The sequence below is a fragment of the Neovison vison genome, chromosome 13 (assembly GCF_020171115.1).
Source record: "Neovison vison isolate M4711 chromosome 13, ASM_NN_V1, whole genome shotgun sequence".
NCBI classification, from domain to species: Eukaryota; Metazoa; Chordata; class Mammalia; order Carnivora; family Mustelidae; genus Neogale; species Neogale vison.
The window spans coordinates 98,656,186-98,677,544 of NC_058103.1; the positions used below are offsets into that span (position 1 = coordinate 98,656,186).

At 49.6% G+C, this 21,359-nt stretch overlaps 1 protein-coding gene across 1 annotated transcript in view; it reads left to right on the plus strand.

Moving 5' to 3' along the window:
• The first annotated feature begins 5,798 nt into the window (after positions 1-5,798).
• Positions 5,799-21,359, plus strand: part of ITGA11 (integrin subunit alpha 11) — a 112,046-nt gene continuing 96,485 nt past the window's right edge. The window contains exon 1 of the mRNA XM_044230323.1: positions 5,799-5,918. Within this exon, the coding sequence (XP_044086258.1) occupies positions 5,867-5,918 (52 nt within the window). The 5' untranslated portion in view covers positions 5,799-5,866. The remainder of the gene's footprint in view (positions 5,919-21,359) is intronic.

Consider the following 21,359-nt stretch of genomic DNA (forward strand, 5'->3'; position numbering starts at 1 on the left):
AGGAGGAAAAGGCAGCATCTTTATGGAAGCCCCAACATTGCCCGTGAAAGCTCACAAAGCCTTGGGGGAGCATGAAGGGAGGATATCCGAAAGATGATCCGGGAGTGTTGGACCCTCCTTCACAGAACCTTCCTGAATGGGCCAAAGGCCACAGGCTTCTGTCCCCTGGACTTGTTTGGATACAGATCTCCCTGCCCTTCCCCAATCTCACTCAAAAACCTCTGAAGCCTTCTTGTTATCAAACGAAGGCTGATTAAAAATACCCTACAATGGGACCAAAATTATTTCCACCCTTTATCTTTTAACCCACCTTCCCCCCAAATCCCTAAGATTTACCACTCCCCCCCTGGAATTTGATCTGCCCCCAAAGTAAAGGCTAAAAATATAAAAGCTCGCTCTGGGCCTTTTTAGAGCCAAACGTCATCCTTCGGGAGCTCTGTCCCTGGCATTTGAGCCAAGGATGCCCTGACTTGTAACTCAGATTTCACCTGAACGTGGGAGAAAGAACAATGAGACACTAACACTGTTCCAAAACGCTCTCTCCAAAATGCACAGGGTGATCTGTACATTTGAGGTTTTCTTGGATTTATGTGTCTCTTACTTAACATGGATTCGGACGGTGCTGGATGGGAAGAGTGTATTTATGCCAGCACAGATGTGTGTGCATGCGTGTGACCATGCACGTGAGCGTGTACCTGCGTGTTTGGCCCGATCATACCCGCTAGAATTTGCTTATCGAATGGCCCAGCTCCCACTCCCTGGACAAGCGGCACCCTTGCGCCTGGTCTGTGCACACAGTTGAGAATCCCTTTCTCTGCTCCACGTCCTTGTCTGAGACTCTCCTGAGAGCCCATCTTTACCCTAGAGCGTTCCATCCAGACCCTTAACCTTCACGGCCTCTCCTTGACCTCTCAGCGGAGCCGGGGCTGGGATGAAGGTCCTAGATAGCCACCTGGATGGTGCGGATGGCTAAAGGAGTTCCGTTAGTCTGTAGTGAGTGCTCATTGAAAGCAGGTGTCCTTCACAGTGTTCTCGCTGTGACGTTTAACCCTGATGTCGCCCTTCCTGTCTGGTCCATGGTCAAGGGTTTCTCTCATCTAAGCTGCATTAGAAATAGCTTTTCCATTAGGATGTTGACTGCTACCTCGAGACTTTCAAAGCAATTTTTATTCTCCTGCACCCTCTGGCATATTTTTCTTCAAAAGGATGTTTCTTCATCTATCTTGTGTGTCTGTTTGTGTTGTGGCCATTACTCCTTCCCCTTTGATATCTTTACTGCGAAATACTGTACATACTTGTGGCTTGAGAAATGGAAATCAGAAAATAACTTCCTGGATTTGGTATAGATTGTGTACAGGGCTTGGTCCCAGTAGGAATCCCAGTCCCTAACCCTTGGCTCAGCACAACGTTTGGAAGATGGGAACATTCCTCCCCACCCCCACTCCAACATTTAGGATGATCGAACTTTCTACTTTAAGTGGAAACCAGCTGGGGCAAACATCAGCTACTGGGGTAAACACATTTATTCAAAGCTAACCTCATTCATTCTTTAGCAAGGATGAGACCTGGCATGACAAACTGAAACATAAGGCCATTTGTGCATGACACAATCACCTTCCCATCATCCCCATTATTGGTCTGGAACAGTGACATGTGTCATTCAAACAGCAGATAACAAAAGCAATCCTGTAGCTTTCTTCTACTTTGTTTTTTGCCGTGGAATTTGTTATCTCTCTCTCTCTCTTTTTTTTTTTTTTTTTTTTGGCAGATGATGTGTCTTCCCAGGGACTATAAGTTTGCTAAAGTTTATCTTAACTTAAAAAGAAAGTCTGCATTTCCAACCAACAGACAAGGCACAGGAAGAGGGAAGATCTATGAGGGGGGCCTAAGGGGGCAGAGAGGAGCCCAGGAGCCAGGGTGCCCCCCCAAGGTGGACCCTCCCTCATGCTAACATGGTAAGCGGTTGCACTGGAGGCACGTGGAGGCAGAAAACAGAAGGGTGGGGAGAAATAACCAGAGAGTAGGGGATAGACACCTGGCAGGGGAGGGGGGAGGAGAATCTTGGAGAGGAAAATTGAAGAAAAAGTGGCAGAAGTTTCAAGATACAGAGATAGGGGACCAATCTGTCCCAGCTGGCCAGGGATGGCTCCGAATTTGACACTGAAGTCCAGCAACCCAGGAAACCTCTCTGTCTGGCGTACTTTGTCATCCCCTTTTTTCTGTTTCCTTTTAGGAAACTGTTCTCCTACAATATGTGGTCTTGATGGGGCTGTCAGTTATAAAGCCCTTCTCTTCCAACTCCTCAGGGCTGGGCATGTGCACCAGACTTGGCCAATTATAATACCCTATGGCCCAGCTACTGATTGGTTCTGGAGTAGACATGAATCAAAATCCTGGACTTTCCTGCTGCATCTAGTAGGGAAAGCTGTCTTTCTCCCTTTAGAATCTATGAAGTGTAAGCTTGGGTCTGTCGGCTATATTTTCCTAGCAGGCAGAGAAATCCTGTCTGCTGCAGGAAAGGAAAGCAGAGTGAAGCAAATATAAGAGAAGATAGAGAGAAAAAGATGAGTTTCATGTAAGACTCTTGATCCAGCCATACCTGTAGCACTTCCTGCCTACATCAGCTCATATGCTGCCTTTTCTGCTTGAGTTTGTTTGTGTAGAGTTTCTGTTCCTTGCAACTGAAATAATCCTCACCAGTACAGTGTCTTTATCTATAAAAGTGAATATAATTCCTTGCAGGACTCTTGTGGGCATTAAGTTGGATCATAGGTGTCAAAGGGATTTCAAAATTGGTAAAACACCATGTACCCCCTCATACATCGTGGGTAGGAATGTAAAACGGTGCAGCCACAGGTGGCTCATTCTTCCAGTGATTAAGCATAGAGTTACCACACTACTCAGAATTCCACTCCCAGGTATATATCCAAGAGAACTGAAAACATATGTTCACACAAAAACCTATACACAAGTGCTCACAGCAGCATCATTCACAATAGCCAAAAGGTAGAAACACGCAAATATCTTTCACCTGATGAGTGGATAAAGAAAACTCAGTATATCCATGCAACAGAATGTTACTAAGCAATAAAAAGGAATGAGGTACTGATCCTTGCTGCCAGAGGGAGGAACCTCAGATACATTATGCCAAATGAAAGAAGTCAGACACTGAAGACTATGTATTATATGATTCCATTTACAGGAAATGTTTAGAATAGACAAATCCACCCAGACAAAAAAGTAAATCTGTGGTTGCCAGGGACTTAGGTGACGGAATGGGGAGTAACTGCTGATGACTACAGAGTTTCTTTGGAGGGGAGGGTGTCATGACGATAAAATTAGTGGTAATAGTTGCACAATGTTGCAAATAAACTAAAACTTGCTAAATTGCGTGGTGAATTTCATGGTATGTGAATTATCTCAAGAAAAATAAACATGCTACATACCCATGTGGGATTAGTATTATTTTTATCACTGCTCAACTCAAATCCCGGCTTCCACAAAGCCCTTCATCCGATTCTCTGAGCTTCTCCAGCCAGACTGTGGGTCACGCATTCTCCCCCATACGCTGCTGCCCTGTGTGATTTTTACAAAGTGTAACGATCATTAATGAATACGTTATTAAAATAAGTGATTAAATAATAAATAACAATCATATCCATAAATATGAGGTTGTGTCTTGTCTTCTCGGCTCCATCCCTTGTTCCTCCATTGTGAGCCCCTCTCGTGTGTTTTCCACGCTGAAAAAGGGAAGGCACATCTCTCCCCCCATCCCCCACCTTGCCAGATTACAGAAAGGCACACATACTCTATTCAGGACTCCCATGGCCCTGATGAGGACAATGAGAGCTAATGACCGGAAGAAGAGCCCAATTTGTTACACAAGCCCCTTCAGCAGCAGTGTTTGGTGCTTTGGGCAACCCCCATATAGGTGGAGTTTGAGAACCACCAGAGAAAGTCTGAATTTGTGTGAGGCAAGGACGCAGTTTGCAGCTCCTTAGATCGTTGTTCCCGGTTAGGATGCTCTAAGTTCAAAGCATCCTGACTCACACCCACTCAAACAGTAAAGGGGCCTCATTGGTCATAGGACTGGAAAGTCTTCAGGGAACAGGCTGATGGCGTTGCTTGATTCAGCGGCTCAACAAGACCCTCCTGGACTTGGGCACTCCATTCTGCCATCCAGCATCTGTCTGCCTCACCCCAAGCCCAGATTTCCTTTCCCCACCCCTATGAGCTTCTGGGCCTACAGGAGTTTTGTCTCAGCCTGGGAGGAGATGTGAGAGTAGGAGAAGGGAGGGGCGAATTAGTTAGTTCATTTTTTCGTCCTTCATTCATTCCAGGAGAATCAGAAGAGCAAGAAAGCTTGTTTCCTAGAAAAGAAAACCTTCTTCCTTTTTCTTCTCACATTTTCCTTTCTTCCCTTTCATCCCCTGGCTGAAGCCAGGGGATGGCAATACATCGATTCACTTCGGCCTAAACCACGTGCCTCCCCCCAGTACACACGCGCACACCCCTTCCAGAGATGGAATCAGCTTTCCCCAAAGTCTGTGGACTAGCGCAAGAGATGAGGTTGCCCAAACAACAACCAGCATAGCTAGAAGGGAGCAGTTTGGGCGCAACACCCATTACTACACTTGCATGAAGCTGGACCTTCTCAAAACCCACCTCATCCTCCAGGATCCAGCCTGAACGGCAACTCCTCTGGGAAGCCCTTCCAGTCCCTCCCAGACCGGAAGTTCTACCCTCTGAGCCTCCCCTCACATCACCTGTGCTGGTTCACCTATTCATCCAACCATCCACCCTACTATGTGTTCCTGGATGCTCAGCGGTGAACCAAACAAGGATTTCTACCTTAATGGAGTTTTCAGTCTGGACAAGGAGAGAAAAGTTAATGCTTCTACCAACTGAGGCATAGCTTCTCTACTAAGAAGTTCAGTGAAGGGGAGAGAGAGAGAGAACGGACCTGTACCCTGGTGCGGATCTGGGTTCGGGAGGTGGTGAAGGAAGGCTTTCCGGAGGAGGTGAGGCGGGGTGCCTGCTCTAGCTTTCACGACCTGGGCCATCCCACCCTCTGCCTCAGTTCTCTCCCTTGCGGGACAGGCCAGCCTCCGCACTCACCAGCTGGGGTCCAGGTCCCATTTTAAAGTTCGTGCAGCAAACGTGCATGGGATTTAACTGTCTGGGGTAGAACTACTGGGAACGAAGTCAGCTGCGTTCCAAAGAAGAGCTTCTCTGTTACAGATGTAGGCACGGGTTCCTCCTGGTTGCGTTGGGGTGCCTCAGGTAGGAAGCAGCCAGAGTGCAGGTCAGAAGAAGCACTGGGCCCTTTACATTCCAAGCTCCCCGCGGCGGGCCCGCAGAAGGGACGTTTCAGAATTGACTTGGAGGGACATCTGCTCTCCTGGGCCCACGGAGGCCTGAGTCGTGGCCCGATGTCCCCGGATCACCTGAGATAACCCCTCGGAGCTTTGTGAAGCTCTTCCCTCTGGGAAATGGGAATATAAGCCACTCTTCCTGCAGCTACGTGGAATTTGGTAGCGGAGCGTGGAGGGGGGCGCCGCACCAGCTCTCCCCGGCAGAGGTGGAGTGGGGGCGCGGGGCTGGGCGTGCGGGGACGGCGCCCGGGCGCTGGACGCCGCGGGCCCAGGTGGCAGAAGGGCTGAGACTGGCCTGGAGCCCGGCGCGAGCGTATCCGCGCGCCCCTCCCCGCGGCGCGAGCCCTCCCACTTCCTCCGCAGGAGCGGCGGCTGTCAGGGAGCCGGGCGCGCGGCGCACAGTGCAGGCTCGGGGCACCCGCAAGGAGGCTGCCGCTTGGGCTAGCTGCCCCGCCGCCCCGCACCCGGCCCCCGCCGCCGCGCCGCACGCCATGGACCTGCCCAGGGGCCTCCTGGTGGCCTGGGCGCTCAGCCTGTGGCCAGGTACGTTGCCCCCTTGCCTCCGCGTGCCCGTGGGAGCCCCTCGCAGGGTCGGAGCTTGGCCGCCGGGGTGGGGGACCGGGGTCCCCCAGAAAGTGGCTGCAGTCTAGCGGCTCCGCCAAGCTCCGCAAAAGAGGGAGGCGCGGCCGGACGGCTTGGAGCCGAGAGTTTAGCGTGTGGGGAAGAGTTGGGGAAGAGTTGGGGAAGGGCGGAAGAGGAGCGCGGAGGGCTGGCGGCCCCGCGGGACACGCTGGCCACTCCAGGCGCCCCGCTGGGGACACTCGAGCGTCCCGGGAGCGCGGAGGGCGCGTGGCCCGCGCTGGGAGGGGACGCGAGGCGCGGAGCAAGCGCCGCCTCGGCCGCCCTCCTGCCCGCGGAGGGAGCCGCCTGAAGTTCGGGGAGCACGACACGGAGGCCCCGAAGGGCTGGGGGACCTGGGCGCCGCGAGCTGCCCAGAATCCCTCGGTCCGGGGACGGACGAAGCCCCAGGGCGGCGGCCCTAGGCGGTGGCGAGCGGTCGCCGGCCGGGCCAAAGGAGACTGGGGCAGCTCCGCAGCCAGGGCCCGGGAAAAGTTACCTGATGCTTGGGGTAGGGACGGGGCAACCCGCGTTCGGAATTATGCAGTTATTCAGTAATCTGGAGAAGCCGCCGTCGCTGAGAGGCGCGCCGCTCGCCTAATGCAATCCAGGTGTCGGGGCGCGGCGGGGACCTCTGTCCCGCAGGGCGCACGACCCGCAGCTAGAGGCCAACCCTAGGCTCTCCGCACTGGGGCAACCAGACTGCGCTTCTCCACTCCCGGCGCCCCGGCCAGACCCGTACCTGTAGCGCCGTTCTAACCGGCGGCTACAGCTTTCTGGGCAGCCGAGTGTCCCGGTGGGGACCAGCGCCAGCCGCGGGTACTGGCCCCCCGGTCTCGCCTCCCCTTCCGCATGGGTTCATGGCTGGAGCTGGGGCCGGGACCGGGGGTCGGATATGGAGGAGCGAGAGAGGAGCCATCAGGAAGCACAGGTGGAGACCCCCCAGCCTGGCTCACTCACCACTGTCCGGAGGTACCTCGGAAACAAGTGCACCCCCCGCCCCCATCGGTCTATAGCAGAGCTTCTGGGAGCGGCTGTAGTTGAAAATGTCTCTGGCTGATGGAGTTCAGTCCAGATCCTAGAACCACAAAGTAAACGTTAACGCTTTAAGTTGTTGGAGGAAAGGGGTGTTCTGGAGGACAAAGGAAGAGCTGCCACCAGGCCAGTATTCATCTAGAAACCAGCTGCCAGAGGTGAAGCCCATTCTGTGTCACTTAGGAGGGAAGAGAACTCCAGGAACTGTCTTCTGATCACAAGGGGATCCCTCCGTAGGAAAAGGGAGTGTGCCCCTGTGTGACTCCAGATAGAACCCATCCCACCAGACCCTGAGATGGAGTGTCTAGAGTCAGTCTGAACCTCAAGGGACTGAGGGGGAAGTCTTTGCAGTCAGAACGTGTTTTCCATTCTGGCTCTGCTGCCCACTAGCTGTACAACCTTGAGTAAATTATGCAATCTCTCCACAGGTTTCCTTCTTTGTGGAATGGAGATGGAAATTCAAACTGAGTTCATAAACTTCTCCAGATAATTGCATGAGGCACTGTCAGAAAAGCCCTTAACTCGGGGCTGGGTGCACAGCAGGACAGAAGCAATGGTTGTTCCTGTTGTTAGTCAAGCAGGAACGGTGGTGAGGGAGGGGGGTGTGCGCTAGGAGAGTGGGGTGAAGGACAGGGACAGAATTTGTGACTCAGAATTCCCTTTAAATGAAGAAAACCGCCCTTGAGTTCTGTCTGGTCAGTTTGGGTTCTTAAAATATGGGATTCATTAAACATATCAATCAATGTTGGAACGACATCTGCTTGCAAGAAACTGGGGGTGGGGATGAAGTATGTGTGCGATCTGGGCCCTGCCTGGCGCTGGGAATGAGGCAAAGCCAGGCGAAGTTAAACAGAGGGAGAAGGGAGTGAACGGCACAGAGAGACTAAGAGCCATGGTTCAAACAAGAAATTCAATTTCACTTGCATTTGCAAGGAAGGCTTCCTGAAGGGGGAGGTATCATTTTAACAGGGTCTTGAAGTCGGTTGATTAGTAAGTTAGAGTGTTATTTCCAGGGACTAATCAAAGAACAAAAAGGTGGATATTATAAAACCACAAGGGTGACCCTAGTTTGGACTCCGAAAATTGGAAAGGTCATGGGGTCGATGAATCCATTCCCGTGGCTCCGGAGCAAGATTGATATCCATCTCCCAGTTGTGTATCACATGGATCCAATGTGAGAATTACCAGGAAGTGTGCCTGCTGGTGACGGCACAGTTTGGCTGAGCAGGGGAACAGGGGGCCTATCACAAGCCAAGTTGGGAGGGAGTCTGCACTGAAACCATTATGAGTTCAGAGCCTCTGTCTTGCCAGAGCTTCTGCTACAAGCTGGGCAGGCTGATGGGTGGACAAAGCTACCAAGAAAGCAAGAGAAAAAAAGAAATAGACAAGGCCAAAGACTTCTATATCTGACATCCAGAGATAGCAGATCCATTGATAAGAAGTTTCTATCATAACACATCTGTAGTAAGGGTTGATGAGTGACGATTCTTTTCTTAAGATTTATTTATCTATTTTAGAGAGAGAGAATGTGTGTGTGAGTGGCAGGGAGGGGCAGAGGGAGAGGAGGAAAGAAAGCAGACTCCGTGCTGAGCACAGAGCTCCCCAAAGGGGTTCATCTCAGGATCCTGAGATCATGACCTGAGCTGAAACCAAGAGTGGGATGCTTCAGGCATGGAGGTCCCCAGGTGCCCGGATGCATGATGATTCTTTTTAAAACCTCAGTCTTCGCGGAGCATCTGTAATCTGCCAAACCCCATAAAGGCACACGGGGAGATTGGGCACAGTGTGGGGGTGAAGGCGCTGTGGTCTCACAGCCTGGACTGGGTCTGTGCTCTGCCAGTTAGGACTCTGTGCTCTTGGCAAACTACTAAGTGGTTCTGTGCCTCAGCTTTCTCACCTGCAAAATGGGGATGAAAGTAATAGAACTTACAGAGTTAGCCAAAGATTAAATGAGTAAGTGTAAATTAAGGGCTTGGAAAGTCCCAGCACACATTATGTATTCAAGGAGGTTGTCTCTGTTTTCCATCATCATCAGCAACAGTAGCGCTCAAGATACTGACCATTCAGTAAGGGATGGGAGGGTGCACGGAGATGAAATTGCCACGCTCCAGTCCCAAAGAGAAGTGTAAAGGAAGGGCTGGGGTTGGAGGCTCAGAGGGGCATACATGCCAAGGGCCCAGGAAGTCCAAACTTTCCCAGCTCTTCTCCGAAAGACCTGGCCCAAAATCTTGATCATCATGGGAGTTCAGGGATGGATGGATTGATTGATTGATTGATTTGCCATGGAGTCAGTGTGAGCTTAGTGTGAGTGCCTTGTGGCATTTTGTGGAGCAGAGGAAAACCATGACATTTCATTTCCAGCAGGAAAACCTTGTCCGGAAAAAACACAGGACTAGGCAGCAGGAATGTGCAAAGACTAAAAGGATCTAAGCCCTACTCTCCAGCTTTGGAAGAGCAGAGCAAGAGATGAAGCTTGTCCCTCCCTGCTGGGAGCTTGTCAGGCAAGCCTCTCTGCTACCATCACCAGCTGAAGAGCTTCTAGATCCTTCTGCATGGAAGCCCTTCCACATAGGACCCTGAAGGGACAGGAGTAGAGTCTCAACTTCTTTCTACTTATACCCCATAGCCCATCCACCCCACCCCGGACCCTCAGAGATGGGCTATCTCCAGGTTGTTCTCCTTGTCCTCACCCACACACACAGGGCCATGGGCCTTAAGGCATTCAGACGGTGACTCACCTTCTTTTTGACCTCTCTGCAGCTCTTTCTCTCCCCTCCTGTAGTGGAAGCTTCCTCCAGCAGCAGGGAACTTCCCTTCCATCCTCTCCTCTTGTTGCTTAGGACAGAACTTTCTTCTCAGCTGGCTTGACTCTTTTTTTTTTTTAATGGTAATGTTTTGTTTTGTTTTGTTTTTTTCTAAATAAAAGCAAAATTGGTATGCAATATTCTATTAACTCCAGGCTATAACATAGTGATTCAACATTCACATACATTACAAAATGCTCACCAGGGTAAGTGCAGCTACCATCTGTCATCATATAAAGTGGTGACAATATTATTATGTACCCTGTGCTGTACTTTTCATCTCCATGACTTTTTATTTTTATAACTGGAAGTTTGTACCTCTTCATCCCTTTTACCTGCTCGGTCCATCCCTCCACCCCCTTCCCCCCTAGCAAACCAGTTTATTCTCTGTATTTCGGAGTCTATTTCCATTTTGGTTTGTTTGTTCTTTTGCTTTGTTTTTTAGATTCCACCTGTGAACGAAACCATAAGGTATTTGTCTCCGTCTGACTTATTTCCCTTTAGCCCAACACCTTGCGGGTATTACCCGTGTTGTTGTGAGTGGTAAGATGCCATTGCTTTTTATGGTTGAGTTATCCTCCATTGTGTATGTATGCCACATCTTCTTTATCCATTCAGTGGACATTTAGGCGGTTTCCATATTTTGGCTACTGTAAATAATGCTGCAATGGGCATGGGAGGACGTTTGTCTTTTCATATGAGTGTTTTCATTTCAGGGGAGTAAACACCCAACAGTAGAATTGCTGGCTCATAGAGAAGCTCTATTTTTCACTTTTTGAGGAAACTCCGTACTGTCTCCCACAGTGGTCGCCCCAGTTTGCATTCCCACCAACAGTGCACAGGGGTTCCCTTTTTCTCCACATCGTCTCCAACACTGGTTACTTCTTGTCTTTTTGATTCTAGCTGTTCTGACAGGTGTGAGGTGATTGCTGAGTGTGGTTTGGAATTGTGTTTCCCAATGAGGTGCGATGGTGAACATCTCTTCATGTGTCTGTTGGCCATCTGGATGTCCTTTTTGGAAAAGGGTCTATTCAGTATATCTGCCTATTAAAAATCAGATTGTTCATTTTTTAAAAAATGTTGAGTTGTATGACTTCGTATGTATTTTGGGTATTAGCCCCTTGTCAGATATATCATTTGCAAATATTTTCTCCCATTTAGTAGGTGTTGATGGTTTTCATTTTGTGGGTGGTTTACTTCAGTGCTAAAGTTTTTAGTTTGATGTCGTCCCAATTGTTTATTTTTGCTTCTGTTGTCCTTCCATCTGGAGACAGACTGCCTCCCCCTCCAAATATTGCTAAGACCAAGGTACAGGATTTACTGCCTATTTTCCTTTAGGATTTTTATGGTTTCAGGTCTTACATTTAGGCCTATCATCCATTTTAAGTTTGTTTTTGTATATGGTATAAGAAAATCGTGCGTTTCCTCTCTCCCCTGCCTTCCTTCCTTCCCCTCTCCCACCTTCTCTCTCTCCTTCTTTTTTCTTTCTCTTTTTCTTTCTTTTCCTTCCTTCCTTTCCCTCTTTCTTTCTTTTCTTTTTTGCCTATCTTCCTTCCTTCCATGTAGCTGTCCGGTTGTCCGGACACCATTTATTGAAGAAACTATCTTTTTCCTATTGGATGTTCTTGCTCCTTTGTCATGAATTAATTGACCATATAAATGTGGGTTTATTTCTGGGCTCCCTGTTCTGTCCCACTGATATATGTGTCTATCTTTGTGCCAGTGCTACATGGTTTTGATTATTACAGCTTTGTGGTATAGTTTGAAATCCAGGATTGTGATACCTCCAGCTTTGTTCTTCTCTCTCAAGATTGTTGGGCCATTTGAGACTTTCGTGCCTCCACACAAATTTTAGGATTATTCTAGTTCTGCTATTGGTATTTTGATAGAGATTACATTGGATCTGTAGATTGCTTTGAGTAGTATGGGCATTTTAACAATATTAATTCTCCCAATCTATGAATATACTATATTTTTCACTTATTTGTGTCATCTGTAATCTCTCTCTTTCTTTCTTTCTTTTTTTTTTCTTTTTTTCTTTTGAGAGAGAGAGAGAGCAAGGAGGAGGGAGAGAGGGAGAAACAATCTTTTTAAATTTATTATATTTTATTTAAGTTCACTTTAGTTAACATATAGTGTATTATCAGTTTCAGGGGTAGAATTTAATGATTCATCAGTTGCATACAATACCCAGTGCTCACTGCATCCAGTGCCCTCCTTAACGCCCATCACCTAGTTACCCCATCCTCCCAGCCACTTCCCCTCCAGAAGCCCTCAGTTTGTTTCCTATAGTTAAGAGTCCCTTATGGTTTACCTCTGTCTTTGTTTCTATCTCTTTTATTTTTCCTTCCCTTACCCTTTAGGGTATGTCCATCTCTTTTGTTTTTTAAATTCCACATATGAGTGAAATCATACAATATTTGTCTTTCTCTGACTTATTTCGCTTAGCATAGTACCCCCTAGCTCCATCCATGTCGTTGCAAATGGCACAATTTCATTCTTTTTGCTGGCTGAGTAATATTCCATTGCATATCTAAACCACATCTTCTTTATCCATTCACCTGTCGAAAGACAGCTAGGCTCTTTCCATATTTTGGCTATTGTAGATAGTGCTGCTATACACATTGTTGTGAATGTGTCCCTTTGAATCATTATTTTTGTATCCTTTGGATAAATACCTAGTAATGCAATTACTGGGTTGTAGGATAGTTCTGTTTTTAACTTTTTGAGGAAACTTTATACGTTTTCCAGAGTGTCTACAGCAGTTTGCATTCCCACTAACAGTGTGAGGAGTGAATTTTAAGCAGGCTCCATGCCCAGAGTGGAGTCCAGCACAGGGCTCGATCTCACCACCCAGTGGTCACGACCTGAGCCAAAATCAAGAGTAGGATGCTCAACAGAATGAAACACCCAGGTACCCCAATCCTCAGTGTCTTTCATCAGTGTCTTACAGTTGTCAGAGTAGAGTTCTTTTACCTCCTTGGGTAAATTTATTAGGTGTTTTATTCTATTTGACACAATCACAAAAGAGATTGTGTTCTTAATTTCTCTTTCTGCTAGCTCATTACTAGTGTGTGCAAATGTAACAGATTTCTATATATTTTATATCCTGCAAATTTGCTGTATTCATTTATTAGCTCTACTAGTTTTCATGGGTTTTGAGGGGACTCTTTAGGGTTTTCTATATATATCCTCTCATTTGCCAACAGTGACGGTTTTCCTTCTTTTTTATCAGTTGGGAGACCTTTTATTTCTTTTTCTTGTCTGATTACTGTAGCTAGGATTTTGGATACTATGTTGGATAAAGGTGGCAAAGTTGGTCATTCTTGTCTCATTTCAAATCTTAGAGGAAAAGCTTTTCACTGTTGAGCATGAGGTTGGCTATGGGTTTGTCATATATGGCCTTTATCCCGTTGGGGTATGTCATGGCATCCAGCAGACTCAGAGAAGGTCAGCTACAAAACAAACTTTTAACATGCACCAACACATTTCAAAATGGTATTTCTGCTGACCCCCATCACTTCATGCCCCTATCCCCCGCCCCACAAACACACTACCACCCAACTGTGGGCTACCATCAAGGATGGACAGCCATTTGAAACCATCTTCCTCCAAACAATTGAGAGCTCTGAAGACACCCACATCTCCTCGGTATGGAAGGCTTGCTAGAGGGAGCTGTGGTCCGGGTAGGGACCATACCCAACCCCCATCGTGTAAATCCTAACTGTACCAATTCTTAGCTGAAAGCCCAGAAGGAGGGGAGAGGAGAGAGCCTGTAGTTGGTGATCTTGTAAACCCAAAGTGAATAAGCTCCCAAAACATTCCACAGAGGGCTTTCATACTGTGTCTTATGATCTGAGTCACAGCATGAATAAAATCCCACATGGAGGGAAAATCGGTGGGGGAGTCACACTGCCTCCCTGTCTCCACCCCTCATTTCTTTTTTCACTTGCATGCTTCCTGAGCAGCAAGAACAATCACTACAAGAAGGGCCCAGGAGCCCAACAGCCCAGATCCAAATCCTTTTTCCTTGGGTGACCTTGGATAAGCCCCTCTGGGCCTCATTTTTCTTCATCTGTAAAATGGGGAGAACAACGACTTCACCCGCTGCTGTATGCCAGACGTTAGATAATCTCTTCGTGGTCCATTCCCATCCATGCTTACAATAGCATCCAGCATCCAGGAAGCCCTCAGCTACCAGGACCAGTTCTTACCCTCCCCATCGTTTATTATTTGACAGATGCCAGCCGCGGTGTGAAGCCCTTTCTCGCATCTCAGTTAGGCCTGGCTAAGTTAGGCCGCACGAGGTCACTACTGTGGTCACCGGGTTACACGGGAGGAGTCAATGGTTCACCCAAGGTCATGCCGATAGAGTAAGAGGTAGTGTCGGGATTGCCTGATCCCCAAGCCGCAGCTCTGACTTAATCCATTCATGACATTTCTTTGGGAAATGGGCCTGGAGAGCATTGAAAGATGAGTAAGACGCTCTTGCTGAAGGAGCTGTCCTCTGGGAAAATGAGATCAGCGCTCAAATGGCCACCCGCACAGGCGCACCAGCTTACAAGTGACAACTCCCTTCTTCGAACTCAGCTAGCCACTGATTTCTCAGTCAAGATGCTGGCTGGGTGAGAAGCGGTGCTCACATGGGGTCTCAGGAGGTAGGGGTTGCTCTCCCTTGCCTCACAGCTTGGGGTCAAGAGAGGCTCTGCCAGCTGCCTCCCAAGTGCCCTATACTCTGGACCACTCCACCTGCCGCCGACTCTCTCTCTAGTCCATCCTCAAGGTCCAGGCTGAGCAAGTCTCTGCTCCTTTTCACCTGATCACAACCTGCTCTGAGCCCCAGACTGTTAACTAGGAGTTAGTTCAGGCTAAAGAGCCCTGATGAGCAATGACAACTTCATGTGTCCTACCTGAAGGGATCCGCACTGGAACTGGGCTGTGCCTTGAGCTAAAGGAACCAGGGGCTCATGGTGGGATGTCAGGCTCAGAGCCTATCCAGCAGACCATAGAGATGAGGCAGGCGACCTGCCTTCACATGGTCCAGCCGCTCAACCCACTAAACCAGTCTGCGGCTTGGGTGATATGCTAAAGCAGACAGAGGTTTTTCCACGTGGCATGTGGGGTGAGTTAGGCAAGTTGCTATAGGAACATACTCCAGGCCTCCAAACAGGATGACACAGAGAAGGGGCTCCTGCCTCTACAGCTGGGGCTGACAGCTTTCTTCCTCCAGTAGCATCACCCAGCGGGGCTAGGCTACCAGAAATCCTGACCCTGCAGATTTCCTGGGCCTATTTCTTTACAGATTGGGAAGACTTGCCCGAGGAAGGTCTTGAAAAGAAAATGATGAAGTGGGCTCAGATCCCAATAAGCAGTACCATATGTTCATTCTCTGAGTGAGAGGGGGGCCAGGTGAAGCTTAGAGGCCCTGCCAAGGGGGCTATGTCCATTAGATAGATGGAGAAACTGAGGCTATTAAAGGTTTTCCCAAGGTTACATGGGGACTCAAGGGCAGGTCTTCTGGCCAAAGATGAGCTTAGGAATCTAATCTGCCATACCTAATTTAAGGAGCAAGAAATGCTTCAGCCAAAGGAATAAAGTTCTAATGGTAGAATTTCTACATCTCTGGTAGGCAAGTGGGACAAGATCATTGAAATCATTCTCTATAGACCTTTGGTTGTGTCCCCAGTTTCCATAGTTCTCCCTCTCAGCCAGACCACCCCCAGATCCTCACGCCACTGCCCTCTCCTCCTGCCAGAAAGGTCACAAAGCAGTGTCCATCTTCTCTTCCTCTACCAGAATTGGTCTTTCCCTGGAGCTAATGGCCCCTCAGATTCAGCAACTGGTGGCAATCATAACATCCCATAAATAACTTGTAGACAGGGCTCTTCTCTGAGTTTATTCACACCATTTTCCACACATGCAGGACCAGCTACATAACCTGTAGAACCCAGCATAAAATGAAAATGCAGAACTCCTTGTTTAAAAAGATTAAGAATTCCAGGATGGCCAAAGAGGAGCATTAAACCAAGCAAGGGCCCTTCTGAGTGTAAGACCCTGAGCAGTTGCACAGGTCGCACACCCAAGAAACCAGCCTTTCCAGATAGCGCACAGGCAAAGTGAAGCCCGGGTGGGGTGGAAAAGGATGCTCCATCAGGAAGCGAGACCTGGTAGCAGAACAGTAGGGCACTGGGTCCTCCCTGAGGCCCCAGCCCAGCTTGGGTGTCTTTGTCTCTCTTGTTCCCACCCGTCAGACCTTTCTCAATAGCAGCCAGAGTAAAGCTAAAACACGAAGCAATGTGGTCACTTCGCTGCTTACAACCTTCAATGGCTCCCTATTGCCATTAGGTTGAGTCCAGACTGTAAGAGAGCTAAGCAGACCCTGAAAAGCTGGCCTTGGCCTGTGCTCAGGACTCACCTTGAGGATCACCCCCACGGCCCTCTAGCACCCCGAGCAGACTGGGCTTCCTTGTGTTTCAGACACACCAGCTCTTTCTGACCTGCACTCGGGTTGTTCCTTAGTTCACATCCCACATCCTCCTTTCTCCTGGCTGCCTCCCACTCATTCTTCAGGGCTCCACTTGGACACCAGTTCCTCCCGGAAGCCTCACCTCATCCCCACAGTCTGACCTTGGAGGCCCGTCTGATATCCAGACCCCTGCTCTCCACGTACCACACAGTCCTGTGACAGCTTGAGCATCTCCCTGCGCTGGACTGACAGCGGAGACCACCTCCCCGACCAGACCCTGTGTCCCCAGCTCTCCCAGGTGCCACAGTCGACACTCAATTAATATGTATTAAATACATAAGCACTGTCTCTCCAAGTAAACAGAAAGCTATCTAAGGGCAAGACGGACGTGTTGCATTTCTCTGCAATGCCCCCCGTCCAGGAGGTCCTAACACAGGAGCCCGTATGAGTCAGGCCCCATGCTAGGTGCTCTAGTGGGCAAAAGACAAGAGATGCGACCTATCCTTCTGTGGGCTTATGGTTGAGTGGGAGGGATAGGATCTTTGGGTAAATAACATAAGGGAAGACGCACTAAAGGCTATTCCAGGTACAGATAAAAGATTCTGGGATTTGAGAGTTGAGCAAGAGGTTGCAAATGCAGGAAGGGTAGCGAGTGGATCTGGGCAAAGGGCCTGACGTTGGTCAACAGGATGCTGGAGGGTGTGACACAAGGAACTGCAAGAAGGCTGGGACCCTGAGAGAGGACCTGAAGGCCTGCTAAGGCATTGGATTTAGCAGCTAGGGAGCCATTGAAGGTTTTCGAGGGAGGGTAGTGGCATGTTCGAATCTGTGTTTTGAGAAGTCATGAGGGGGAGAAGAGAATGAATACTGGGAGTGGGTAGAATGATAAGATGGCATGGGGCAGGGGACAGGGGACACCAGAGCCTGATGGAAAGGGGGTGAGATGGAAGAAGAGGCGTGAGCTTGGGAGGCACAGAACGGAGCAGGGCCTAGTCACCTAGTTTGTCAGGGAGGCCAACAGCTGGTGGCACTGGCCTGAGAAGAAGAGGCTGGAGGGAGAGAAGTCAAGTCTGTTTGAGACATGTCGACTTGGTGGGGCTTTGGGGGCAGGTGGAGGCAGCCCCAGGCCGGCTGGAAAGGTTGGCCGGGAGCTTGAGAGTGAGTCCGAGTTTGAGGGCTTTGAGTGGGAGCTTATCACATAAATGTGCTCAGTGAGACACAGGCCTACGTGAGAGGGGGCACCCGCAGATGGGGCCTCCCGCCTCCCATCCCCTTCCCAGGCCCAGAAGCAGTGATTCATGCCCCAAACTTAAAGAGAACCCAGATTTTGATTTTTTTTTAAAGACTTTCAGAGCATAAGAAACCAAGGAAGAAGGCCAGGCCAGACCACAAGCCAAGCGTCAGCTGTGGAATGTGCTTGCTGCTGACGGTGAGGCCAGCCAGGGGCAGAGACGCTGGCAGGCTCAGCAAGGGGCCCCCGCGACAGTCCCGAATGCGTCCTAATGGTCACCAAGAATTTTCCTGCTCTTTCCTCTTCTCGGCGTGCTGCTGCCTGCGTTTTAGCTCGTCTTAAAACTCACTCTCCCCTGCTACACCCCAGCCCGGGAGTTCCCAGGTCCCACATCATCCGTGCCGGGAAAGCTCTGGTCTGCCCTCCGCCTACTCATCTCTGCTCGCTCGTCCTGGAGGACTAGGGACCAGGGGGCGGGCGGGGGTCAGGAGGCTACTCTGGGACCTCCAGAAAGGCTCCCATGGCCCATGGCAACAACCACCTAACTGGTCTCCCAGCATCTGCCCTTGTCCCTTGAGGCCCCTCCCCCATCGTCGGCAGAGGGGTGCCGCTAGAATGTAGGTCAGATCATGTCACGTTGGCCCTCTGCTCCAAGCCCTCCAGGGCTCCCTTCTTCCTTTGAGTAAGAGGCCCCTTGTGATCCGGCTTCCCTGCCTTTCTGACCTCATCTTTGGCTCCTCCCCCACGTGCTCCTTCTGCCCCACCCACACAGTCTCTGGAAGGTTCTCCAAGCCAAGCATCCTGGGCTCTGTACTTGCTCTTCCTTCTTCCTGGAATGCTTTTCTCCAAAGAGCTTCTGTCACATCCTTCAGGCCCTTACTCCAGCATCACCCACTCCTGGAAGCCTTTCCCAGCAGGGCCAACGAAACTTCCGACCTCCACCTCATGCACACACGGACATCAACACCCGCCCAGCCTCCGCTTCTCTGAGCTTATTTCTCATTCTTTAGCATCATCACCAATTTATTTACTCACCCTGTTCATTGTCTGTCTCCTCCAACAGAACATAATCGTGAGAGCAAGGATTCTCATATGCCGTGTTGGCTTGTGGGCCCCTGGGGTCCAGAGCAGGCCTGGCTAGAGCAGGCAAGCAATAAATAGTTGTGGAATGAATCAGTGAATCAGTGAAAACTCATCCAGGCCTGCAGTAGACTGAAAACCCATTCATTAATCCCCTCTGGGGTTACGATCCCCTTTCTTATAAGTCCAGTCCCCTAGGGGGCTTGCACATGGTCTTGAGGTTTCCAAAGCCATTGGCTATTATGTTAAAGGCTCTCTTTCCAGACAAGAAGTTAGTGGCAGTTTCAGATGGACAGGACAAGGTGGTAGAAGAGGGTCTCTTGAAGAGAGGAGGGCCTGGAAGGAGCAAAGCAGTTCATAGTAGGCAGCCCGGGTTGGCCCAGCTGGTCCCATGCTATTCAGTATTATTACTGTGACTCAGGCAGGACACGAGGAGACGTGGGAAAGGGCTTGATTTTACACAGTGCAAACCTATGTATATAATGGGACTTCCCAGGAAACAAGGCGGGTGGAGGAAAAGTTCAAAATGCTTCGCTCCCCACAGAAGGTTGGTGATTCAGACATTGTCCACGTACCGCGGGACACAACCATGTCATTTAGTACCCAAGGAGGGCCTGGCAGTGCCCAGAGAAGATGGCAGGGACTGAACGGTAGGCCCCAGGTTATGCTCCAATCCCTGGGCACTACCAGACCACACTGTGCCCTGGGGGGCTTGAGAGAGCATGTGAAACCCATTGTAAGTGTGGAAAGACTGAGTCTGAGTCAGCGTGGTTCACATGAGTAGCATGTTGCAGTGACTTGGAGTGTGATTCCTGGCCCCGACACTTACGAAGTGTGTGACCTTGGGCAAGTCACTTCTCATTAGATTGTATCATGGAAATTGTAATGCTTACCATGTAGGATGAGTATGAAAAATTAGGAATGATGTTGATTACCCCAAAATGTCTGGCAGGGATGAGGAGCTCAGTAAATGTTCCTTTATTACATTTAGCAATAATAATACTTGCTAACATTCATTGAGGCCTTCCATGAATCAGACTTTGTTTTAAGGACTCACTGTCTCTATAGTCCTGTAAGAGGGGTGCTATGTCCCCCATTCTAAAGATGAGAAAACGGAAGCCTGTAAAAGTTAAGTAGCTTACCCAAGATCACCTGGAGAATAAAGTCATAGCCTGGCTCAAACCCGGGCTGTCCAACTCCAATGACTGCAATCCCAAGAGGCTTATGTGACTCATCCAAGGTCACAAAACTGCCATTGAACAAGAGAACCCAGATCCAAGTCCAGGTTTGATCATCTCAAAGCCCATTCCCTTCCTTCTTTCCATGTACCTCCCACATGACTTTGGCCTTACCTGTGCAACACGCTGATGGTTTTCACTTAATAATTTTCTTTAAGTTGACTTTCAATCAGCTTCATTTTATTTACCCCAATCCAAAGCAAAAATCTCCATGAAACCTAAGCTTTCATTGGCTTGCCATTTTTTACTATCCACTAAAGAAACACATGAGTCGTTGAGTATTAAAGTTCACTCTTGTCCCATGTAAAATTTTTCCGCCCACGACGCCATGGTTTGGGGGCCACTGGCTTACACTGTGCAGTGGTCAGGAAAGACAAATACCCCTGTATCTGCTGGGATGGGGTCAAGTTGGACTGGGGGGTTTTGTGAGACAGAGCTGGACTCCATTCATCTGTGGCGTGATTTGCCCTGGTCGAGGTCTCATCAAGGGCCAGCTGCCCTCTGGCATTCACTAGGAGGAGTCTAGAGAAGCTGGTAGGTGTCTGGGCACAGGGGTGGCCATTTTCCCTCGTGCTCAGCCCACCCTGGGGCTTTTGCAGAGCTGCCTGACTTGGCAGTGGCCCCACTGGCCTGGTTCCCACTGCTGATGGGGGTGGGCCTGGGAAGAGTGGTCTGCCCAGGGTGCTCCACTCCTGAAGGTGAAGGGAGCTTTATGTGGACCTAGAGCCCAGATCAAAGCTTTGCTGAGCAAGGGTTGGCCTGGAGTTGGGATGGGGGCAGGAGGGGTGGGATTTGGTGGGGGGAGTAAGAAACCACAGGGAGGACAGTCCAAATAAATATTTGGCCCCCATGAGAGAAGAGGAAATCCCCAATCCTTTCCATAATAAGTGCCCTTAGTAGATGTAGGTTAAAATGAAGAGGAGCTTGTTGCTCCCCTGGGCTTTAGCAGCTCAAGAGAGACCTCCTCTTTCAGGAAGCCCTCCTGGACCACTGCCGAAGTGATGGTCATATTTCTGTGGGCTTCTCTATCTTATCAGCAACACCTCCCTTATCCTGGCCCCTTGGGCAGTGGACACTGTTCATTGGCTTCTCTCTTACTCTGTCCCCCTCTGTGTAGCATCACACCACCCTGCTACCCAGTGACAACACACATCCTGCTTAAGGCTGGAACACTGGCTCAGGCATCTCACCCCAGCCAGCAGCGCCCCCTTCTTCCAGATGTGGCTCTGCTCAGCCAGCTGGGCAGGAAAACAGGTGCAAATCAATTCACACAGAGGAGCTCCTGGGTGACACGATATGAGCCCTACCATGCTTCTTACTGATTTTTTAGGAGAGGCTGCTTGAAACCAGTGATGACTTGACCCAAGCAGGCCAGTCTGAACCAACCCTGAATCTTACAGATGTGGAACCAAAGCCCAGGGCTGAATTACATCTCTCACTACCCCTCTGAGTCGGAGGTCATGAAGAAGCCTTGGCTTACTGATGATGACCTCTAGGTCAAGTTCAGGCTCC